The sequence below is a fragment of the Lagenorhynchus albirostris genome, chromosome 6 (genome assembly GCF_949774975.1).
Source record: "Lagenorhynchus albirostris chromosome 6, mLagAlb1.1, whole genome shotgun sequence".
NCBI classification, from domain to species: domain Eukaryota; kingdom Metazoa; phylum Chordata; class Mammalia; order Artiodactyla; family Delphinidae; genus Lagenorhynchus; species Lagenorhynchus albirostris.
In genome coordinates this window covers 80,835,715-80,861,649 of record NC_083100.1, presented here as the reverse complement: position 1 = coordinate 80,861,649, position 25,935 = coordinate 80,835,715, and the positions used below count along the sequence as shown (strand labels likewise).

At 41.1% G+C, this 25,935-nt stretch overlaps 1 protein-coding gene across 3 annotated transcripts in view; it reads left to right on the top strand.

Moving 5' to 3' along the window:
• The window catches only part of LYPD6B (LY6/PLAUR domain containing 6B), a 221,231-nt gene that overhangs the window by 181,311 nt on the left and 13,985 nt on the right, over positions 1-25,935 (top strand). For all 3 annotated transcript variants that reach the window (XM_060151507.1, XM_060151506.1, XM_060151508.1), the window contains 3 exons: positions 1,551-1,609; positions 20,641-20,793; positions 23,812-23,910. In XM_060151507.1, the coding sequence (XP_060007490.1) occupies positions 20,679-20,793; positions 23,812-23,910 (214 nt within the window). In that variant the 5' untranslated portion in view covers positions 1,551-1,609; positions 20,641-20,678. The remainder of the gene's footprint in view (positions 1-1,550; positions 1,610-20,640; positions 20,794-23,811; positions 23,911-25,935) is intronic.

Genomic DNA, 25,935 nt, shown 5'->3' with positions numbered 1-25,935 from the left:
GGTGGTTGAAGCGTGCTTCTCCCTTGGAAGTAGCCAATCCTGGTTCTCTTTGGCTAAGTCAGAAAGGCCTACAGTAGAGAAAGTTGCAGCGCTGGCTGTGTACCTGCCCTAGGGAACCAATCAGAGACGCAAATCATGCTGCAGAGCCGAGAGGGCCCAGATGAAGTGTGTGGAGGCGCTGTGCCATCACTGCTCCGGGCAGTTCACAGGCCTGGGCAGCCAATAACCCTGAACTCCAGGGCTGCCTGGGTGCTGGTTTGTGCCTCTGAAGGTGCGAGAGTGAACCTTACGAGGCCTTTCCCAGGCAAAGGATGAAGCTGTATTATTCTGAGCCCTCTTTCCAGGAGACAGTATTAGTTCTAGCTAACAAGATACCTTTACTGGAAAAGGTCTGAGAGAGAGGACTTCTGGTACGAGTTATCGTGGGAGAGACATCTGAAGTATTTAGCAGGGGCAAATCATAATACCTTTTATCCTTTTGAAATGCATGTATCTGCTGGGACTCTGCGCCTTCACAAAAGCCCAGAGAATGATAAGGTGATCAAAGCAGGGGGTGGGGTGTGTGTGTGTGTGGAGGCCTGGATCCGGAGCAGGTGGAGACTGAACAGACTGAACGGGGATGACTACAGAATGACTTCATCCCCGGCAGACACCCTTAATAACCCATGGCACAGCTCCTAACCTCCTCATCCCCATTTCCTCCTTATAACCTGCAGGTGAACACACCTGCTTCCCTCACGGGGATGTGGGGAAGATTAATGAGTTTCAGATGGGAAAGTTCTTGGCTGCTGAGTCATGCGGTGTAGTGAGCGTGCTAATTTGAGGCTGCACGGCCAGGAGTTGCCTGCTGCCCAAATGCAGGCCGCAAAGGGTAAATGGAAATTGGTCGTCATCACAGTCAGGGGAGTGGACTTTGCAGACTGAATGGGTGAAGTCAGCCTTGTTCGGGCATATTCAACGATTCCTTACTCAGTGTCTACCCTGTGCAAGTGGTAACGGGCAGCCATGATGGGGGCAGGAGGAGTGATGGCCCTGAGGTGCAGGCATTGCTGGGGCGGCTGTTAGTCACAGTGGAAGACCGTAGCCTAGAATTGTGACTCTGGGGACGAGAAGTCATCTTTGCCATCAACGATGTGAGCTGGGCGTCAGTTGTAGTCGGCTCCACATTCCGGCGTACTCTGAATAATTAGAAGGGTGATCAGCGCTCCCTCAGTCCCCTCACTTTCCAGACGCCAATCTTACCAAATCCCTAAGCTAGTCTTCTCTCCTAGGTGTTTGCAGTGAAAAGAATCTTTGTGTTCATTAACAAAAGGGGAAGAGAAAAGAGACCCCTCTTTTGGCCTCTTTGTCTTCTGTTGTTGCATGCTGCTGCTTTACAAAGTACATTTAAGGTGTGTTTTACTTTAAGCACAAGGTAAAAGGGACTATTTCAGGCATTATCACAGAACACTTTCTATGCAATAAGGAGTTTTATGGTCTGGAAATTGGTACAGAATATGGATGAGATCTCAATGTACATTTCAAGCTGAACTCTTTCTTTTTTCTTTCAGGTGTCCTTGAGTGAGGGTAGCAGGGAGTGAAAGAGGAGGAGAAAAGAAAATTAAGAAAGGTGAGTATGAGTAAATTTGGAAGGTGAAGTGAAGGGCTTCTCTGGGCAAATGAGGCTGCTAAGACCATTATCCCAATAGGAAGGTTTGGGACTGTGGGAGGTGAGAGGTAACCAGAGAATAATCAGAGGCAGTTCAGGAAAAGGTCCTTAATTTAAGTGACAAGCCCATTGTCATGTAAAAATAGTGTTGTTTCTTGAAATACAAGATTTTAAGAAAGGAGAATAGGGCAAAGCACCATTGTGTTAATATGAAATTCTGGTTTTCAGTGAATTTATTTTTATTTTATTAAAAAAATTATATAATTTTTAAAGGTTACTTTGCATTTATAGTTATTACAAAATATTGGCTATATTTCCTGTGTTGTACAATACATCCTTGAGCCTATTTTATTTATTTATTAAAAATTTACCATTTTATTTATTATTTTTTTAATTAATTTATTTTTTGGCTGCGTAGGGTCTTCGTTGCTGCATGTGGGCTTTCTCTAGTTGCAGCAAGTGGGGGCTACTCTTCGTTGCAATGCACAGGTTTCTCATTGTGGTGGCTTCTCTGTTGCAGAACATGGGCTCTAGGCACACGAGCTTTAGTAGTTGTGGCACATGGGCTCAGTAGTTGTGGCTCACGGGCTCTAGAGCACAGGCTCAGTAGTTGTGGCACATGGGCTTAGTTGCTCTGCGGCATGTGGGATCTTCCCGGGCCAGGGCTCAAAGCCATGTCCCTTCATTTGCAGGCAGATTCTTAACCACTGCACCACCAGGGAAGTCTCTTGAGCCTATTTTAAACACAAGAGTTTGTACCTCCCACTCCTCCACCCCTATATTGCCCCTCCCATCCAACCCCCACTGGTAACCACAAGGTTGTTCTCTACATCTGTGAGTCTGCTTCTTTTTTGTTACATTCACTAGTATATTTTTAGACTCCACATATAAATGATATCATGCAGTATTGCTTTCTTTTTCTGACATATTTCACTTAGCATGATGCCCTCCAAGTCCATCCATGTTGCTAAAAATGGCAAAATTTCATTCTTTTTTATGGCTGAGTAGTATTCCACTGTATATCTGTACCACTTTTTCTTTATCTGTTCATCTGCTGATGGACACTTAGATTGCTTCAGTATCTTGGCAATTGTAAATAATGCTGATGTGAACACTGGGGTGTGTGCATCTTATTGAATTAGTGTTTTTGTTTTTTTCTAATATATACCCAGGAGTGGAATTGTGGGTCATATGGTAGCTCTATTTTTAGCTTTTGAGAAACCTTAATACTCTTTTCCACAGTGGCTGAACCAATTTACATTCCCACCGACAAGTGTACAAGGTTTCCTTTTTCTCCATATCCTTGCCAACATTTGTTATTTGGGTTCTTATTGATGACAGTCATTTTGACAGGTGTGAGATGACATCTAATTGTAGTTTTTATATGCATTTCTCTAATAATTAGCAATGTGGAGCTTCTTTTCATGTGCCTATTGGCCATCTGCATGTCCTCTTTGGAAGAATGTCGAGTTCTTCTCATTTTTTAATCAGGTTGTTTATTTTTTGATGTTGAGTTCTGTGATCTATTTATATATGTTGGATATTAATCGCTTATCAATCATATCATTTGCAAATATTTTCTCCCATTCAATATGTTGTCTTTTCATTTTGTCAGTTGTTCCTTTGCTGTGCAAAATCTTTTAAGTTTAATTAGGTTCCATTTGTTTATTTTTGCTTTTATCTCCTTTAATTTAGGAGACAGATCCAAAAAAATATCGCTGCGATTTATATCAAAGAATCTTCTGCCTATGTTTTCCTCTAAGAGTTTTATGGTTTTGGTCTTACTTTTAGGTCTTTAATCCAGTTTGAGTTTATTTTTATATATGGTATGAGGGAATGTTCTAATTTCATTGTTTTACATGTAGCTGTCCAGTTTTCCCAGCACCACTTACTGAAGAAACTGTCTTTTCTCCATTGTATATTTTTGCCACCTTTATCGTAGTTTGAATATAAGTGTGTGGGTTTTTTTCTGGGTTTTCTATCCTGTTCTGATCTATATGTCTGTTTTTGTGCCAATATCACACTATTTTGATTACTGTAGCTTTGTAGTATAGCCTGAAGTCGTAGTGTGATTCCTCCAGCTCTGTTCTTCTTTCTCAAGATTGTTTGTGCTATTCAGGGTCTTTTGTGTTTCCATACAAATTGTAAATTTTTTTGTTCTAGTTCTGTGAAAAATGCCATTGGTAGTTTGATAAGGATTGCATTGAATCTGTAGATTGCCTTGGGTAGTATGATCATTTTAACAGTGTTGATTCTTCCAATCCAAGAACATGACATATCTCTCCACCTGTTTGTATCATCTTTAATTTCTTTCATCAGTGTCTTATACTTTTCCACATACAGGTCTTTTGTCTCCCTAGGTAGGTTTATTCCTAGGTATTTTATTCTTTTTGTTGCAGTGGTAAATGGGAGTGTTTCCTTAATTTCCCTTTTCAGATTTTTCATCATTCGTGAATACGAATGCAAGAGATTCCTGTGTATTAATTTTGTATCCTGCTACTTTACCAAATTCATTGATTAGCTCTAGTAGTTTTCTGGTAGCATCTTTAGGATTCTCTATGTATAGTATCATGTTATCTGCAAACAGTGACAGCTTTACTTCTTCTTTTCCAATTTGGATTCCTTTTATTTCTTTTTCTTCTCTGATTGCTGTGGCTAAAACTTCCAAAACTATGTTGAATAATAGTGGTGAGATTGGACAACCTTGTCTTGTTCCTGATCTTAGTGGAAATGCTTTCAGTTTTTCACTATTGAGAATGATGTTGGCTGTGGGTTTGTCATATATGGCCTTTATTATGTTGAGGTTAAGTTCCCTCTATGCCTACTTTTTGGAGGGTTTTTATCATAAATCAGTGTTGAATTTTGTCAAAAGCTTTTTCTGCATCTATTGAGATGATCATATGGTTTTTATTCTTTAATTTGTTAATATGGTGTATCACATTGATTGATTTGCATATCTTGAAGAATCCTTGCATCCCTGAGGTAAACCCCACTTGATCATGGTGTGTGATCCTTTTAATGTGCTGTTAGATTCTGTTTGCTAGTATTTTGTTGAGGATTTTTGCATCTATGTTCAGCAGTGATATTGGCCTGTAGTTTTCTTTCTTTGTGACATCTTTGTCTGGTTTTGGTATCAGGGTGATGGTGGCCTCGCAGAATGAGTTTGGGAGTGTTACCCCCTCTGCTAATTTGATAATTTGACAAGGATTGCATTGAGTCTGTAGAGTGCCTTGAGCAGTATAGTCATATAAACAGTATTTATTCTTCTAATAAAGAACATGGTATATATCTTTCTACCTGTTTGTGTAGTCTTCAATTTATTTCATCAGTGCCTTACAGTTTTCAGAGTACAGGTCTTTTTGCCTCCTTAGGTATATTTATTCCCAGGTATTTTATTCTTTCTGATGCTATGGTAAATGGGATTGTTTCCTTAATTTCCATTTCAATATTGATACTTCAGTATTAATGTAGAGAAATTCAGATTTCTGTATATTAATTTTGTATCCTGCAACATTATTGAATTCATTAATGAGCTCTAGTAGTTTTCTGGTAGTGTCTTCAGGATTTTCTATGTATAGTGTCATGTCATCTGCAAACAGTGACAGTTTTAAGTCTTCCTTTCTAACTTGGTTACTTTGTTTTTCTTCACTGATTCCTGTGGCTAGGACTTACAAAACTATGTTGAATAAAAGTGGTGAGAGTGGGCATCCTTGTCTTGTTCCTGATCTTAGAGGAAATGCTTTCAGCTTTTCACTGTTGAGTATGATTTTACCTGTGGGTTTGCCTTTATTATGTTGAGGTAGGTTCCCTCTGTGTCCACTTTCTGAAGAGTTTTTATTATAAATGGATGTTGAATTTTATAGCTTTTTCTACATCTTTTGAGATGATTGTATGGCTTTTGAAGAACAAATTCTTCAATTTGTTAATGTGGTGTATCACACTAATTGATTTGCAGTTATTGAAAATTCCTTGCATCCCTGGGATAAATCCCACTTGATCATGGTGTATGATCCTTTTAATGCATTGTTGTATTTGGTTTGCTCGTATTTTATTGAGGATTTTTGTGTCTATGTTCGTCAGTGATACTGGCCTGTAATTTTTTTTGGTGGGGGGGAATCTCTTTTTGGTTTTGGTGATGGTGGCCTCATAGAATGAGTTCAGAAGTGTTCCTTCCTCTGCACTGTTTTGGAATAGTTTCAGAAGGGTAAGCATTAATTCTTCTCTAAATGTTTGGCGAAATTCACCTGTGAAGTCATCTGGTCCTGGACTTTTGTTTGTTGAGGTTTTTAAATTACTGATTCAGTTTCATTACTGGTAATTGGTCTTTTCATATTTTCTATTCCTGGCTCAGTTTTGGGAGATTGTACCTTTCCAAGAATTTGTCCATTTCTTCTAGGTTGTCCATTTTATTGGCATATAGTAGCCTGTAGTAGTCTCTTACGATCTTTTGTATTTATATGGTGTCAGTTGTAACTTCTCCTTTTTCATTTCTGATTTTATTGATTTGGGCCCTCTTAATTTTTTCTTGATGAGTCTGGCTAAAGGTTTATCAATTTTGTTTATCTTTTCAAAGAACCAGCTCATTGATCTTTTCTTTTTTTTTTTGGTCTCTATTTCATTGACTTCTGCTCTGATCTTTATGATTTCTTTCCTTCTAATAACTTTGGGTTTTGTTCATTCTTCTTTTTCTAGTTCCTTTAGATGTAAGGTTAGGGTATTTATGAGATTTTTCTTGTTCTCTGAAGTATGCTTGTATTGCCATAAACTTCCTTCTTAGAACCTTTTGCTGTGTCCCATGGGTATTTGATTATTGTGTTTTCATTTTCTTTTGTCTCTAGGTATTTTTTGATTTCCTCTTTGATTTCTTCAATGATCCATTGGTTGTTTAGTAGCATATTGTTTAACCTCCATGTGTTTGTGTTTTCTGCAGTTTTTTTTTTGTAGTTGATTTCTAATCTCGTAACATTATGGTCAAAAAGGTGCGTGATTTGACTTCAGTTTTCTTAAATCTACCAATGCTTGTTTTGTGGCCTAGCATGTGTTCTATCCTGGATCCTGTTCAATGTGCTCCTGAAAAGAATGTATATTCTGCTGATTTCAGATGGAATGCTCTCTATATATCAAGTAATTCCATTTAGTCTAATGTGGTTTTTAAGGCCTGTGTTCCTTACTGATTTTCTGTCTCGGTGATCTGTCCATTGATATAAGTAGGGTGTTAAAGTCCCCTACCGTATTGTATCATTGTTGATTTCTCCTTTTATGTCTGTTAATATTTGCTTTAAATATTTAGGTGCTTCTGTGTTGGGTGCATATATATATTTACAATTGTTATATCTTCTGGGATTTATCCTTTGATCATTATGCAGTGTGTTGCTTTGTCTCTTGTAACAGTCTTTAGTTTAAAGTCTATTTTGCCTGATACATGTATTGCTACTCTGGCTTTCTTTGATTTCCATTTGTATGGAATACTTTTTTCCAACCCCTCATTTTCCATCTATATGTGTCTCTGGATCTGAAGTGAGTCTCTCTAGGCAGCATATATATGAGTCTTGTTTTTGTATCCATTCAGCCACTCTATGTTTTTTGGTTGGAGTATTTAACCTGACTACATTTAAGGTAATTATCGATATGTATGTTCTTATTGCCCTTTTGTTAATTGTTTTGTATTTGTTTTTATAGGTCTTTTCCCCCTTTTCTTCTTTTTTTATTCTCCTGTGATTTGATGACTATATTTAGTGTTAAGTTTGGATTCCTTTTTCTTTCTTGTATGTATATCTATTATGGATGTTTGGTTTGTGGTTATCATGAGGTTTTTGTATAGCAGTCTCTCTCTCTCTATATATATATTGTTTTAAGTTGCCGATCTCTTAATTTCAAATGCATTTTTAAAACTCTGCATTTGTACTCTGCAGGCCCTCATGATTACTGGCTGCTGGTTAGCAGGGCCTGGTCACGAGGAGGCTGGCTGCAGAACCCCAGGGGTCCCATGGCTAGTTTTGGCTCACTGATGGCCAGAGTCAGGGTCCTGAAGACTCCACAGCTGTTGGCCACCCACTGGTGGGTGAGGCCAGGTCCTGGAGTTAGTGCTGGACCACTGGTAGACAGAGCTGTTTCCTGTAGTCTGGCTGCAGGGCCCAGGGATCTCAGATCTCATTTCAGATTGTTTGGGGGGTGGTGTTCCTGACACAGTTGGGTATGGGGTCTGTGGTGTCCCGAAGTTTGCATTGGCCTGCTCGTGGACAGGGCCAGGACCTGGGCCCAGCTGTTCCCAGGTTAAGATCTGGCCTGCTGCGAGCAGGAGCCGCAGGCTGTGGGATTGTAGTTTTCTCGCTTCTGGTGTCTGCCCCCTGGTGGATGAGGCTGGTCTAGAGGCTTTTGCAGGCTTCCTGGAGAGAAGGGCCAGTGCCTGCCCACTGGTGGGCAGAGCTGTGTCTTGGCCCTTTGGTAGGCAGGGCTGTATCTAGGGTGTTTTTAGAGGCAGCTGTGAGCTTAGGAAATCTTAAGGCAGCCTGTCATCTGTTGATGGATAGGGATGTGTCTCTGTCCAGTTAGTTGTTTGGCCTGAGGCATCCCAGTACTGGTGCCTAAAGGCTGTTGGGTGGGGCCAGGTCTTGAGCCAAGATGGCAGCTGTCATCAGCAGTGTTCATGGGTAGAATGTTCCCCAGTATGGCTGCCACCATCGTCTATGTCCCCTGCGTGAGCCGCAGCCATCCCTCACCTCTCCAGGAGACTCTCCCAGACAAGCAGGTAGGTCTGGCCCAGGGTCCTATCAAATTACTGCTTTTGCCTTGGGTCCTGGTATGTGTGAGATTTTGGGTAGGCCCTTTAAGAATGAAATCTCTATTTCCCTGAGTTCTGCGAGGCTCCCAGAATTAACCCCTTGGCCTTCAAAGCCAAATGCTCTAGGGTATCATCTTCCTGATGCAGGACCCCCCAGGCTGGGGAGCCTGACAGGGGGCCTAGAAGTCTCATGCCTGTGGAAGAGCCTCTGCAATAAAATTCTCCAGTTTGTGGGTCGCCCACCTCCAGTTTGTGGGTCTCCAGTTTGTGGGTCGCCCATCCCTGGGGTATGGGATTTGATTATATCTTGAGTTTGCCCTTGCTACTTGTCTTGTGGTTCCTTCTTTATGTCTTTAGTTGGAGAAGATCTTTTCTGGTAGGTTCTAGTCTTTTTTTTTATGGGTGGTTGTTCTGCAGATGTTGTTTTGGTGTGCTCATGAGAGGAGGTGAGCTCAGGGTCTTTCTACTCCCCCATCTTGGCCCCTCTCCTCTGTGAATTTTTTATATTTAAATAAACTTACATCTCTGTGTAGATATGTGTTAGGTTCTATGATGCTGCAAGAGTGCAACCTTGAATACACTAAAGCTTCCGTGGGCTTCAGTGCTATGTTCAATGTGTTCATTTTTCTCAGCTCTTTTATTGAGGTTCAGGAATCTTGCCCCCCACCCTTCTCCTTATTTAATGATATTCTTCAGTGATGGTAGCAGCAGAAAAAGCTGCATTTTGGTGGGCTTGTAATATTTGCATGGGATTATAGAATAATTTTCAGCTAGATTTTTCTTGTTGATATTCTCATTTTCTTTTTAAAGCCTTCAGTCTCACCTTGATTGGTTTGTAGCATAAATCCAATTGTTGGTTTTTTATGACATAAGAGTAACAACTGTTCTTATGCTCTTCTGGTAAAGTCATTGCAGCTGTTCGTATTAATACCTGCTGTAACAGCAAGTCCTGATGCTCTGGTTCAGTGTGGCTCTTTTCCTGGTGTTTTGAGACTGGATTCAAGGCTTAGTCAGGGTCCTGGCAGGAATGAGATGGCATATTCAGACTGGTGTTATTTAAGAGAATGAATAAGGGGCTGTTTACAGTGGTGTGGGTTCACCTAGTCTTCACAGCTGGCAACAGAGAGAAGCCATTTCTATCCTATAGGCCTAAAGGATAAGATAAGTGGTTACCAGAACCCAGGAGAAGGTAGCTGTGGAGCCAGGGACCTGATGGGAGCTGAGGGACATGACGACAGCCTGGCAGGGAGTGAGTCAGGGGAGTAACTTCCCCAGTCTCACTCTCTGCCCACCCTCTGATCTGCCAGTTTCTGCCATTGGCCAAACGAAGCTGAAAGCTGGTGGAAAAGGGAGCTGTGTGCCTGGTCTTCATAGCTTGGCTTCCCAGGGCACAGAGCAGGGTGGACAAGGTTGGAGGGTGGGGCTACAGGAGCAAGAGGTGAAAGCCCAGCAGGGTTCACCTCCTTTCACCCTTTTAGGATAGCTTGGGAAGATCGTGTGGTCATAGCATATTTAAGGCCTAACCTAGTGTGTGTTGAACCACATGTGAATAGGCCATCAGTGGGAAGAACTTCAGTTGTTGAAAATAGAGTTCTCACAATCTTCACATCGTTCACCTAAAATCTAAATGAACAGTGAACATGGAAATGGAAATTCTGTTCGTGGAAAAGATAGAAAAGCTTTACTTTTTTTTTCTTTTTTTAAAGGTAAGGCCTGCAAGTGTGTGAGTCCTTTAGAGACCTTTAGCCCATCTCTAAGCAAGGATTGGAGCTGCCGTGCCCACCCCAGTGCTCAGCAAGGAGGGCAGTCTTGTGTCCCCAAATGAACCCCATGCTTTTTTCAGAGTGGGGACTATTCCATGGGGTGGAGTGGACACAAAGTTTTCATGAGGGAGAAATATTGAAATTGGGCCTTTAAAGAGTGAGAAATACAAGGTAAATGACGCATGTGAGAGCACAGAGACTTGCTTTCTCAAGCACACTTCATGAGAACTGCCTTTTATTTATGAGCGTAGACAAAGAATATAGATTTCTCAGAAAGAAGATAAATGAAAATGTTCCACTGAGGCCTAAATATTGTGCCCACATATATTCTAGAGTAGTTTTCTTAAAATCTGTCTTCAGAGGAGTTTTACATTCTTCTCTCATATATGCTCAGATAAACATAGTATTTGAGAGCTGAAAATATGTGTATTGAATTTCAGTCTTAAATCTAGCCAGATACAGCGTAATCTTAACGATACTGGCTGGTATGTTATTCTCTGAGGAACCATAAATCTCTATTTTTAGCTTTTAAATTTATTTAATAATTTGAAAAAGCAGCAATGGGTAGGGACTTATTCCTTGTCCTTTAATTCCCACAACTCTCTGCAAAATAGATATTTAATATCTCTATTTTACTGATAGGAAACTGAACCTCAGAGCTGTACAGGGATCAGCCAGAAGTAGTAGATCCAACTAGTGACAGGATCAGAATTTGCTCCCACGCCTGAGTGCCCCGTCCATTCTCCCCCCATCATACGAGGCAGCGTTTACACTTGACTTTACCCTTGTGGGACTGTGAACCATTGCTTAAGCGTCGTTTTTCATGTTGCAATGAAAACACTATTTAACGCACATACTTTTTCAGTTTCCTCTGGGAATATAAAATTATGCACATATATATCTTTATATATGTACATTTCCTTCTGCTCCAAGTGGTAATAGTGACAATTTATAGAGCAGATGACATGCTGTAACTCTGTTATATATGTAGAATGCAGAAATTTTTTTATTAGGATTGCTTTTATAAGCTTGTCAGCTTCCAGAGAGTTCTTTGAATAATCTGTTCTGGATTTTGTGACTGTGCAAAAAAGTCAGCACGATAGTCTTTTGCCATTGCGTGTGGTCTATTGTTGGTTTTCAAGTGCCCTTCTGTTTCAGAATGATAGCCATGAACGTGTTCTTGTATAATACATTTTTAGATATAGAATCAGGAATAATTTGAGCTAGTGTTATAAACAGTGGTCAGTGACATAAAGCCTCAGCACAGAAGAAGGACAACAGGACGAATGCATGGTAAGAGTTCTGCATCCTAAAGCTCTCCCAAATGACAGATAACGGTGCAGGTGCTGAAAGCATTGGACGTGATTGGTAATACAGTCTCTTAACAGAGTTCTAGGGATTCTTTATCACCTGGCACATAGAGCTTAAGCAGTGAATTCATTCAATAAGATACATGTATGCGTGTGTATATGCAGATGCACATACACATACATACACACACACACATATCCAGATGAACTTGTCATCTAAGATTTCTGCTTTGGTACAGATATTCCATCATATTAGAATATATACAGAGAGATTCAAATGAGAGACACATCTGTGTGTATACACTCTAGTTTTATGGTCATTTTTCTACCTCAGCTGAGACTAAATGAAGTCAGAAGTGCTAGCCATCACCTGCACGTCTAGTGACCTTGAAAGCTATTTTCTCAGTTGAGTTCTGTCTTCACGCATGAGTGCTATTTTCACACGAGTGCCATGTGTTTGAGAATGCACCTTTGGGGTGGTTCTCCTCCACTCAACAATTATAGAATAATGGATCCTTAGCCAGCTGTCGGACATTTCAGCCTAGATTGCTATTATGTGAACTTTGATTGGTTATTAAAAGAAATGAGTTCAGTACAGCAAGCAAGGATAGGGAACATAAAAACGATGTCTTCCGTGCCCAGCCTCTGTTGCCACTCAGTTTATATCCTTGCAGTTCTGCCGGTAGAATCACCCGTTAACAGCGCCAACACCTGTGTGCCTGCAGCTCTCCCGCAGAACTTCTGTCCAGTTCTTGTATCTTCCTCTCAAATTTAAAAATACCCCTCTCACACAGAAAAGAAAAGAATCGCTCTCATTTGCCTGCCTGACAGTGGAAATATCCTTGTAAAATTACCTCTTAATATTATGCCTTTGGCTTTTTTAAAGAAATGGCCAAATGAGGGATGCATCTGGAGGTCTTCAAAACAAATTTCGGGCATTATCCATGTGTTGTTTGCTGCTCTCTGTATAAACACGCATAGGGACCACTAATTTGAGAATTAAGGATCAGGGGGAGTTTTCTTTTTACAAATAATGAGAATGTGTGTTCCATGTGTGTCTCTCTTGGCTCCTGGGAAGTACAGAGCAAAGCGTGACATACAGCAGAGGAATACCATTCATAGAAGGGGTTAGGATCTTTATTTTCCTCTCATCCAATATGGTTTTGACTCCATATTTTGAGAGGTTTAATGCATAAGTGACTTGGCATCAGCCTCCTAAAAATCATTTATGGAAGCAAACTGGGTAAAAATTATGCCACCTATGTGAAGGATACCCTCAAATATAATCAATTAACATAGTTTTATTAGATTCCTACCATTTTTCCACATAGTTCAATACAACATGACAAACCAATCTTGATTCTTTTTAAAAGGAGTCCTGTTTCTAACTCCTAAACATCTAATCTTGTTCACATGGAGTTCTTACCTTCTTATTCTTCTGTGTCATGAGAGCCTTCTCAAAAAGATGTAAAATTGTATCTTTGACAAAGATGCAGGACTTCCCTGGTGGCGCAGTGGTTAAGAATCTGCCTGCCAATGCAGGGGACACGGGTTTGAGCCCTGGTCCGGGAAGACCCCACATGCCGTGGAGCAACTAAGTCCATGTGCCACAACGACCGAGCCTGCACTCTAGAGCCCGCAAGCCACAACTGCTGGGCCCGCATGCCACAACTACTGAAACCCACACGCCTAGAGCCCGTGCTCTGCAACAAGAGAAGCCACCACAGTAAGAAGCCTGTGCACCGCACGAAGAGTAGCCACCGCTCGCACAACCAGAGGAAGCCCGCGCGCAGCAACGAAGACCCAACGCAGCCCAAAATAAGTAAATAAAATAAATTTATTTTTTTTGTGGTACGCGGGCCTCTCACCGTTGTGGCCTGTCCCGTTGCGGAGCACTGGCTCGGGACGCACAGGCTCAGCGGCCATGGCTCACGGGCCCAGCCGCTCCGCGGCATGTGGGATCTTCCCGGACCGGGGCACGAACCTGCGTCCCCTGCATCGGCAAGCAGACTCTCAAACACTGCGCCACCAGGGAAGCCCTAAATTTATTTTTTTTAAATGCAGCTGAAAAGCTATTACTTTGGAAGTGTCTTTTAGCTTTTTCTTAAAATCTGAATCACGTTTAGAAAGATGTCTTTAAAATTGATTAGACTGTTTCTTCACCCAAATTACACACTTATGGGCCCTGTATTAATTCACGATTGATTTGCATAATGAAGTTATTTTAATAATAGCACTGTTTTAGACATTATCTTGTATCACAGTTGCATGTAGTGGGAAAAACTCCCATCTTTAGCACTGCAAAATGCACCGCTTTATGTTTAGAAATGAGATACTCAGTTCTCTGAGTCTTTGATCCTGTGCTTTATGAGATTTTTTTTTTAAGTTTTACTTTAAAAGAGTATAGCAGAAATCTGAAATATTATGATATTGTATTACATTTATGACTTTTTATGGCATAACTAAAGTCTTCATTAATATCCTTCCCCTAAAATCATAGAATATTAGAAGTGAAAGGAACCTTGGCAGTCATTCATTCCAACTTCTCACTTGGTTGCAATAGAGAGAACTTCTGAATCTTCTTAAGAAATGAGTGCAGAGAACTCAACACAGTTTACTAGATTTGGTCCAGCTGGTGTGGAATGGAATTGGACAGTTATATCCCTTGATCTGACCTCTGTTCTCCTGCTAATGTTACCTGAAAAAGCCTGGGGGGAGGGAGGGAAGGGGGAGAACATGTCTTCAACATCCTCTAAGTAAAATGTACATTACCTATGTAATTGCACTCAATCCACACAGTTTAGAAATGTTACCTACACGACTCTAAGCCTCGCTTGTCTTAGTGGCAAATGGGAACAATATTTCTTAACTCTGCGGTTGCCTGATAACTAAATGTAGAACCAGAATTTTATCCTAGGTCTACTTGAATCAAAAGTCCATTGTTTTCCCCCCTCAAAGATGACTGTAGTAACTCTTGACAGTCACAGCTCACTAGTGGTTCACGTTGACTTTTGGGCTCCAATAACGTGTGACAGCACAGGGACTGTGTCTCTCTTATTCAGTGTTGTATACTAAGTGCTCAGCACAGTACCTAGTATGAGTGCATGACTTATGATCATGCTGCTTTCAAGATTTGGACGAGCAGGACTGAGAGGCTGAATCATGATTCTATTTTTCCCTACTGAACGTTATTATGCAAGAGTAGAATCCATGGTGCTCCGCGGAGATTTTTGTATTTTCAGATAAACATGATGGACGGAGCATAAGCTAAATTCTCTCTTGTATTTTGCTTCAGGCGCATAGAAATGCTAAATTAAATATCTTTAAAATTAATATTTAAACTTAGCGGGGAAAAGAAACTCTTCATGTACCGGAGCAGAGAATCTGTCAGAGAAGGTAACAGCTGAGCCGCAGGAGCTGGGCTCTCAGTGCCCAGGCGAGGTTCCCCTCAAGGAAGAGAGCTGGAGCAGAGTCTCAGCTTGGATCCCGTGATGCTCTTCCCAAATTTAATGAGAACCAGAGTATCTTCATCGGCCAACCTCTCCTAATAGCCAGAAGCAAGTAGTACCACCCTTGGAATGGATGGTAAAGTTTTCCGTCAGATTTCTCCTTTTCAGAGGAGTGTTTTCATCTTTTCCACTGTTTCTGAGTAAAATTCCAGCACTCATGTTGAATTTCCTCTTTGCCTTCTATTCTTTTTACAGGGGAGCCAGGCCTATTAGGTTTGTCATTAAAGTGTCTTACTGTGGGATAAGTGATGCTTGCAGGAAGGTGTGAATGCGAGTGTTGATAGGCATGTTGGACTTAGGAGAGCTGCTCCCCTTAAATTATGTGCTTCATTTGTTTTATTGGCAGCGCAGGTTGGCCTGGTGCTTGCTGACTCATTATTAGCAATTGTGCAAGAAGTGTCAGTATTTACCACCTCTGTTTGGCCTCTTCTGTTTCACATCTCCTTTTGATTCCATCATTTCTTTACCATCTTTGGATGCTCTGGCAGCTCCTTACTGCCCACAGCCTTTGTCTTACTTGCTAAGAAAGGTGCTCCTTATATAGGTCATAGCTAATGATGTTGGTTCTATTCCCAGACGTACTCATTGACTATCTACCATGTGCTGAGAGTATGGGCCTAGGGAATATAAAAAGTAATGTAGTCCTCTTCCTACCTCAAAAGAGTTTGAGGTCAAGGATGTGTCACTTCCTCAGGCCCGCACGTTCCCCAAGTAAGCTTAAAAATGCCACATATAGGAGGAGATGATGGCCATGGCTCAGCCCTGGGAAATAGTCATGCTTGTGGACCAAGGGCCACGTAGGTCCTTGACTCTGGGCAGTAGCGGGCCATTCTCACTTGGGGTTTCCTAAATTTATGAATCTGGCTACCTGCTGTTCCCTGGAATGCCTGAGAGTTGCCTACCCCTGTTGTATCCCTACCAATGCGCCTTGCAAAAATCCCTTCCCTCTCGGCAAAGAAGCACACTGCTTTCTGGAACAAAAATTAATGTACTTTCCGAAGAGAGGACTCATAAAATAAAGACCAGCACCACAGGTGAGGGGTTTCTGACAAGGTCTACTCTCTGGGAAAGATGGATGATGGTAATGCGCTGTGTCTGGGGAGGAACGTTTTGAGGTACCCTTGAGTTTGAGAAGTGTGGCCCAGATACCTAACATGGCTGTGGAGCTTTCTTAGTGTCAACATAAGGAAACGTCTAAGTTACAGGAGGCCAAATCGTAACGGCCATATTCTGAGTCAGCAAGCAGCTGTTCTTATTAACCATTATGTAGGTCTCAGATTCCTTTGAGAGACTCAACCCAAGGGGAAAATACGTATGGACACAATTTTGCAAATAACCTTAAGAAGCTCACAGGTCCCCTCTCCCCCATATGAAGAACTCTGCTCTATGTGATGGTCCTAGAGAAAGTACCAGAATGGTTTAGTCTAGCTTGTATTAAAGATTTTTTTTTCCTTCTGGGGCAGAATACAAGCTCTGCTATAACCTTGTTCTGCTAGAAAGATGGCAACAAGAGCCTACTCAGCAAAGTTTCATCAGATAATTTTTAGTTCAGAGTCTCCGTGAAATGATTCCAGATGTAAAACAATTTTCAGATACTATAGTCATTTGCTTTTTCATTATCCTAATGTCTTTTCGTTGTGAAAAAATAAAGCAGTCACGTTAACACAAACCTATATACTGAAAGACAGAGATAAATATAGGTGCTTGGGAGAAAAGCAGTATGTAGTGATAGATTATAAAGCATGCTCTGGAAAATGTGACATACTGTTATTTAGTGCTGTCTTCATTTGACAGGTAAAACCTTTGCAGTTTTGGAGGATTTTGATAGAATAAGGCTATGCTGTTTTAACTAAAAATGGAAATGAAAATACATCTAGTCTATATGGAAGCAATATTCTTGTGGTATGTTTTTCACTACTTTCATCTTCTGTGCTAGAACAAGCTGTGCGGACATGTTTTGAGGGGATGCTATGTTTCAGGCCATGCAAGGATCTTGGCATGTACTGCCCCTGAACCTCCCTGTCCTGTTATATAATAGTAATGAGACCATCCTCCCTACAGTGCTCTTTCCAGGAAAGGAGAAACCAAAACACAAGTCTAATTCTTGGGTTTGTTGTTCATTCAGTCGTTTTTTAAGTCTTCTGTCATCCATTCAGAAGAACCTTTGTGGTGTATCTGAGCTCTGTATTCCTCCTGGAAGAAAGGAATGCACTCTTACTTGCCTTCCTTTCTTCCATGAGCTAGAAATAAGGCTAGGTGTTTGGGACCAATTACTACTCTCCAAAGCTTTCTTGAGAGTATTTTTCAAAACTAGATAATGTAAATTCGAACAGTTTCCTGACTTTGCAGGACCTGAAATCCTTGCCACGGCTTGCCAAGTGCGTGTGTGGCCTGACCCCACTGGCTTGGCTTTGTCTCTTTCCCCCTTTCTCATGCTCTCGTCACGCTGGCTGCTTTCTGAGTTCCCCCGACGAGGCACACTTCTTCCCAGCTGAGGACCTTGGTTTCTTTTCCCTGGATTCTTTGCTTGGACGCTTTCTTCTCAACATTTAATTCACCTGTGCGCATGTCACCTACTCAGATGTACCAGGCCCACCATATATATAAAGCAGGTCCTGCTATTCACTAACATATCACCTTATTTTTCCTCCACAGAGTTTATGACAATCAGAAAGTATGGTCTTTTCCATATTTACTGGCTGTCTTCTCCCTCTAAAATGCAGATTGCTTGAGAGCAAAGACCTTGTTGGGGATCTAGTGGTAAAAACATGTTATGTACGAGGTGTCAATAATGGTATGTTGAATGAATGAATGGGCTTTTGTCTCACTGAGATTATGTGAGGAAAATCAGGCGTTCTGAATTGTGATCCCAAAGTATTTGGGGATTTGTTCATCATGATAAATGCTTACGTAAGAATTAGCAAAATGCCAAGCACAGAGCAAATTAGTTCAAGTGCTTTATATGTATTAACTAATTTAATTCCTATAACCCTATGAGGTAGATATTATTGTTATTACTCCCATTTTATAGATGCAAAAATTGTGATACAGGGAAGTTAAGGAACTTGCACAAAGCTACACAGATTGTAGGTCTGAAGGCAGGTACATGAGCCAATGAATGCTCTTTACCACCGAACAGAGAGTGCTTGATAAATACAGCTTTGACCTTGTGCCCAGCACTGGCTGAGCGCTTTGTATGCATGGTGTCACTCAGTCCTCAGCTCCACACTATGAAATAGGGACTGTCATTATGCCTGTTCTGCAGATGGGGAAGCTGAGGTTTGGAAAGCTTAAGCAACTTGTCTCAATTTCCATAGTTGCTTAGTGATGCAAAAGGGACTTGAATGTAGATAATGAATGCTGTGATCTCAGGCATCCTCTCCACGTTACAAGAGCACTTGTGGGTGGCTCTTGGAACACAGTCATTTTCAGGCTTGTGAGAGAGGGATTAGTCTCCCTCATTCAAAAGGTCTCCACTGGTGTCAAGAAGGGGTATCAATTACTTGGCTACAGATTCATAACGAATACGGAACAGTCCAACTCAGAGAAATGAATAGGGAAGCAGAATTTGTGTCAGTATAACCACTGGTCTGTAAGGAATCATAGAGTTGGTTAAATGTTCATTTCTTCAGAAAGAGCATAACAGTAGGATTTAGAAACTTGGTAACTGTGAAAGGTCAATTTTCGTTTCTAAAATGAACAAGGACAGAATTAGAAATATATTGGTGTATCACTAGGTCCGATTCTGTACTGAGCTGAAATGCAGTGTACAAAGTTTAGCACTATTGTTTTGTGAAACTTACCAGGTTTTTCACCCTGAGTCCTTCCTTAGGGACTCAGTTCTCTCAGTAGCAAAAGCCATCTGTAGGGATGATATGATGTCGTGGGTACATTCTGTCTGATTTTCAGCTCATTCTCTATAGGTAGGCATTATTAACCACCCATACGAAACCAGTATACTCACAACACAAGAGGGGGGGGCATAAAATCCCTAGAACTTATGCATTCTTACCCTGGCTTCAAAGAAAGGATTATGGTTGCATTTGTGGACATCAAACTTTTTTTCTTTGGAAGACTCCCTAAAGCCACTGAGACCTATTGATTCAGCAAGAAGAAAACAGGTTCAGCATGCTATTTATTTTTGGCCACGCCTAGTTCCCCAACCAGGGATCAAACCCATGCCCCCTGCAGTGGAAGCATGGAATCTTAGCCACTGGACCGCCAGGGGAGTCCCTAGCCAATATATATATATATTTTTTTGCGGTACGTGGGCCCCCCACTGCCGTGGCCCCTCCCGCCGTGGAGCACAGGCTCCGGATGCGCAGGCCCAGCGGGCATGGCTCATGGGCCCAGCCGCCCCGCAGCATGCGGGACCCTCCCGGACCGGGGCACGAACCCGCGCCCCCCGCATCGGCAGGCGGACTCCCAACCACTGCACCACCAGGGAAGCCCCTAGCCAATATTTTTGAATCCTAAGATAGCATTTTCACAGAACTTGTATTACAGGTGCTCTTATGCAAGCAGTTCTATGTGATCCTACCTGAGCCTCTACTTGATGCTCACAATTACCCAAATGTGTGGGCAGGGCGGGTGTTATTAAGCCACTTTACAGATGAAGAAATGGCGGTTAATAGAGTTTAAAGAGCTTGCCCACGGTCAGGCCACTAGCACCTGAACCAAAGTCTTTGGACTCCAAGTTATTTACTTTTTCTACTGGCCCACACCTCCCCCTTCTCAAAGAGAACCTGCTGGTGGTGATGTTCCAGGTTCCGAGCATGTCTCCTGAAGATTTCCTTACTAGCAGGTCTGCTGCTAGAGGGTGGAACCCGTGGGGCTTAAGATGGAACACCTTACTCAGTGCTGTGTGCACATCTGTCGTTTCACTGGGTTTTGGCCCTGCTGTCTTTAAGTGGCTGAAAGTGATGAACAGTATCTGTGGGCCAGGACTAACGTTATATGTATGGTTTTCAAACAACTGTTATTCTGTTTCCTTGAGAACCACCTGGCTGCTTCTCCTTGCTCCCGAAGTGACGGAAACAGGTGGGGACAGCCTTTCATGGTTACCCTTATTTCTCTTCTCAGTGTCTGTGTGTTCTGGGATCCAGCAGAGACTTTGTTTCTCAAACTGGTTGCCCTTTTACTCAGTGTCCTTCCTACTGCTCCAACTTTTATTGTTTCTTCCAAGTTTTGAAAGAGTTGCAAAATTCATCAACCATAGGTATTTAACTCAGGGGATGGAATTTCAGACAGGTGGTTCTGTAACTTCAGCTGAGCATGCCTCTGAACCGACCTGTGGTTGTTCAAAGAATCAGGTGGTTCAGCACGAAGTAAACCAGCCCACTGAGGCAGCAGTGGAAGGGGGCGCAGCCAGGCCAGGACTGCTGCTTGATCTCCAGGAACCCAGGCCACTGGGCGTCCTGCAGAGTGCAGAGGCCTGCCCAGTAAAGGGCAGCAACTGCTCAACTTTCATCTGATGGGGAAGAATGCAGTTTACTCACAGGTGCTGGCCCCACAGAACAAGTGGATTGTTGAATATACTTGAATAATCAAGCTTTCCAAACAGAAGCAAAACGTACTCCTAGTGATGTATAAAACGCAAATAAACTCAACCAGTCTCTTTTCGCTGCAGGTGTGTGAGTTTTGGACTTTTCCACACCCAGGGTCAGAATGCCGCTCCTCTGTCATGCCCTCACTGTAGCTGTGGTCCAGACCTTTATCTTCTTAGAAAACCGGGCATTTGCCAAGAACATCAACTTCTATGACGTGCGGCCTCCTCTTGACCGTAAGTAGTGGTTGTCACCATCACTGGTGATGAGGGGGGCGGTCAGAGTAACTGTTTGAAGTCCGTTTCCCTATAGTAACTTTGCCTTTTCCGGAACGTTTGGTTTATACCCAGCGTAAATCAGAAAGTCTTCACTACTTCCATGAGTAAGGGTAACACATGGTGACAGAAATTTTCTCAATTTCTTTAAAATGGTTTGGCTTCCTGCTGAAGTCTCAAAAGGGTTCTTGTTTAAAATAATCTTCTGAACACTGTCCATAAGAATGGCTTAGCAGGAGAAATTCAGTGTTCTTTGTTGATCTCTTCCTTGGAGAAGGATATTGACTGTAGGAAGCTTCTGCATAAATTATATATACTTTCAAATGGCCATTAACAATTTTGAAAACAGATTAGCATGTTTGAAATTTGGAGGGGAGTACTATTTAGATTTTCATTAATATTATGCACAGTCACTATATATACATATATAAAATATATATATATTTAGTAATTCCAAGAATCTATTCTAAGGTCATTAGCCGTTTGAAGAGGAAAATGCATTTAAAAAGACTTTTAATGAAGCATGAACATATATATATAATCTCACCTCCTTTCTCTCCAGACAAGTAAAACTTCTCTGATATACTTTACAGAGAATTTGTTATAGATGAAAATTGTTTCGTGGAAACGTGAATGCCAGTGGTTCCCACATCTGTAAGAGTATCAGAATCGCAAAAAAAGCGTTTAAAACTACATATTCCTGGGTCCCTTCTCCTGAGATTCAGTAGTCAGGAGGGTGGTACGCAGAATATTTTTTTTCCCTTTTCCCCCTCTTCTTCTTAGAAAAGTTCTCCTGATGCTGTTGATACACAGCCAGGTTTGGGAACCACTGTCTTTATACTCCTAAAGGAGGACTACTCATACTCCATACTCCTGTATGATTACCATTCTGCATTTTGTGTTTTGTTTTTAAGGACATTCAGTCATTAGTAGGTGTCTGTGTACGCACGTATATACTACACAACCATATACATATGAATAATAGCCCACACACATCTTGAACTATCATTTATTACAAATTTCTAAATTGATAGTGATCATATACTGATAGCTTAATGGCATAGCATAGACATACTTTTCATATAATCTGCATTACTGACAAATTCGTAACCTTTTATAAGAAAAAATTATTAAAGAGAAAAAAGTAATATTTGATTACTATAGAAAATTCCGAAGAGACAGGAAATGTGTAGAAGAAAACAAAATTTATTCATAATCCCAAGATTCAGAGTGAGCTCTTCTTTCCATTTTTGAATACAGCTGACCCTTGAACGACGCGGGTTTGAACTGCCTGGGTCCACTTACATGTGGATTTTTTCCCCATTGTCCATACTCTAGTACTACATGGTCTGCAGAGGGCCATATGCAGGGCCGACTATAAATTACATGAGGATTTTCAACTGCATGGCAGGTTGGCGCCCCTGACCTCCACGTTGTTCAAGGGTCAACTGTGTTTCCTTCTACTGTTCTTGCTCTGTATGTGTATTTAACTTCGTGACAGAGATCACACAAATGTAATTTTGCAGTAGCTTTTATTTGTTTACATTGTGTCTTACATTAAAAATGTTTTTACTCACACTATGTGAGTAAACTATTTCCCCAAGCTTTATACTGGCCCCCCACGAGTGCACGCGCACACACTCTCACAAGCAGGCTAAATGTTAACGCTTCATTGAAAATCTTTTTAAATGAAGTTTCCTCTTCAGTTGGCGAATGACCTTAGAATAGATGCTTAGAATTTACTAAATCAAAAAGGTTGTGCCAGTTTATACATTAACTATTTACCTACCAGCATTGAGTTTTAGTATTTTTTAAACTGTGCTGAATTAATAGGTGAAAATGGATTTCATTATTTCATTATTATTTACTTACCTAATTCACTTTTATGCATAGGCAAAACTGAAATGTATTGCAAGAACTACTTTCATGTCCTCTGAACTTCAGCTTTTGATATTTTGCTCTTGTTTTATGCACTGCTTTCTAATTATCATCCCAACTTAGGGATGGTTTGGGTTACCTTGATCTGTGTCTGTTTCATTCTCCAAAAATAGGAGAACTGAAAGTTTCATACAGGGCTTTATACTCTGGCCTATAGAGAAATGTCAAATTTATTGTACTTTTGACTTCTCGCCCAACAAAATAACAAGATACAAGGCAGGAAAAAGAAAGCATAAAGAAAAAAAAGAACATACTAGTCGTTCTCAATCCAGACTGCTGGCGGCTCATAATTCCTCCTTTCAGTAACACTCCTGCCTGAGAACAAGGGCCTGAGAATTACTATCATCCTTCTATTAAATGTTACATTCCTGAAAGAGGTCTAATGTTGGGATAACTGACATATATCAAATGAGATTACTTGTTTGAAGTTAAGTGTAGCTGTAATGCAAGTACATATGGCTGGAAACCAACCTGGTTTTTGATGTGCCAGGGACTCTACTAGATATTTTTCTTGCAACCTGCTGTTTAATCTTTATCTCTGCAAGTCATGGGGATCTTCACTGTCACTATTATTGTAAATATTATTATTTCTTAGAGGTTAAAAAATCATACAACTAATTAGTGAGAAGCACAGAATTCAAGCTTAGGTTAATGTGACTCCAGTTCTTTTCAGGGCCGATACTATATCAAAGTATTGGTCCCAATATTGCCACCGTCTTTGCCTGTCCACTCAACCCTCACTTATCCCCAAGTTATAAATTATAATAGAACAATACCATGGATATTTAAAAGTGGCTCATAGAATCATTTGCATTACTCTGTAGTAGATATTCATAGATGAAATATTCAAAGAAAAGGGAATAAAGAAAATTCCCCAAAGTGTGGCAGTTAAGCCCAGCTCCATAGAAACAGAAATTGTAAGGATAATGACTTGTAACTTTCATTTGGTCTAGTGAAAGTTGCTAACTTTATGCCATATTTGATGTTTGAAAAAAATTTTTAACCATACTGTTTCCCTTTCCATTTTTTTTTTTTTTAAAGCGACACCATTTCCAAACAGCTTCAAGTGTTTTACCTGTGAAAATGCAGGGGATAATTATAACTGCAATCGATGGGCAGAAGACAAATGGTGCCCACAAAGTAAGTGTGCTGAGTTTGGAACTCTTTGGTGATCAGACCTCATTTAGATCTCTCTTAACTGGCCCTGAGCAGAGGCATCTTATGTGATGAGATTAGCAAACCAGCAGGCCGATGATGTTCTATAGAAATCAGAGATTTTTTTTGACGAGACTATCCAGACATCAGACTACTCTTGAGAGTACATGGAAACTGATGCATAGCCTCAATTTGTAGTTGTATGGGCTTTGAGGAAGAATTTCTTAATATTTACCAGGGAGAACAAATAGACCACAGTGTTGACTAGGGCATTCTAAGAATGTCAGAAATGCTTGATGATACTGCTAGAAAAGTCCTACTTACTGGCTAAGGCAAAGGAAGGTTTTTGTACTCTTGAGATACACTGATGCTTGAGAAACTCATTCATTTATTCAACGAACATTTGAGCATCTTTTTAGTTTGTTTAGTTCCCTGGTAGATCCCCAGTGCCTAATCCAGTGCCTAGACCATATTAGGTGCTCAGTAAATATTGACAGAATGAAGGGATGCCTTTGACTAGGTAGTCGGGAAATCTTCTCTGAGGAATATACATTTGAACTGAGAACCGAATGACCAAAACGAGTCAGCTGCGTGGACATCTGCAGGAAGAGCATGCCAGGAAGAGGGAACAGCAGGTGCAAAGGCAAGATTTGGCTTCCTCTGTGAACAGGAAGAAGGCTGGCTGGTGAGGTGTAGTAGGAGATGGAGAAAGGATCTGATCGAGATTTAAGGACTGGGATGTGCAGCATCTTATTTGTTCTGATAAGGAGTCTGGATTTCATTGTAAATGTGATGGGAAGGGAGTAGGGTGTTTAAGCCGTGGAGTACAAGATGCTAGGTGTGTTCTAAAATATTTCTCTGGCTGCTGAGTGCAGAATGGATGGTTGGGCACAAGAGAAGAAGGGGACACCAAATGGGGTCTTTCATTGTTTTGGGGCAGGAGATGATGACTTGGACTAAACTTGGAGGTAAAGCAGACAGGATGTGCTGATGGATGAGCTGTAATTGAAAAGCTCTACTTAGAATAAGGAGATCGGGCTATTTGGATTATAGGATGCACTGTTTTTTTAGGTTTTCAGATGTAAAAAGCCAACAAAAACAACACTCTTCCAGACTTAGAGATTACCAGTTTTGGTCTACTATTACCTTGAATCTTTTGGAAATTTCTGTATCACATTATGGCAGTGGAACAGCCTTACCTCTTCCAGATGATGCCAAACTGTGGAACCAAGAAATAGTATATACACTGGAGACCTCTCCTGGGCCTGAGAATCTCACGCTGTAAATTAGCACAGATGGCTGTGACATTTACATGGACAGTATTTTTCATTATTTCTTTCCAAGAATAATTATCAAAATATTTTTTTCTTGAGGTTATTTTACAGTTCTGCAGAGCGGTTGACTGAACTGTGCTTGTGAGCGCATGTATGCTTTTGGGGATTTGTTTCTACATTTTTCACAGACATTAATGTCAATGTTTCTGAGGCTGGCAGATGCCTCTCTTTAACTAGCTTGTGTCAGAGGGTGGGTATCATTCTTTAACCATTTGCTTTAAGTTCTCCCAAGAACTGGATGGGAAGGGTTCGGAACAGTGGTCGATTGGGGCATTGATGGACACTGTCTGGCACTTTTCTTAGCCTCATCTTTATGGCTGGCATTATTCTTTTGGATTTTACCAAATGCTGTTCCTGCTAGGTCTGTGCACGTTCCAATTTGTCTCTCATTAATCAAAGCCACTTTTAATGGGAACATGCATGGAAATTTCTGGGTTTTAGAATTTCATCTCTGTTGAAACATGGGAGCAAAAGGGGGATGCTGCAGCTTTTCGCCAACAAGAAAATGTCAGGGAAAGCCTGAAAGCCTGACTCATAGAGATGGACTCGGAATGCCCCCCGCATTCCAGCGTGCGTAACAGTACATTCTTGATTGTACACCAGCCAAGCCCCCAAAATACTAGCCCTCTGGAATTCTGAGGCTGTAATTGCTCACTTTTCTCCTTGTCATTATTGA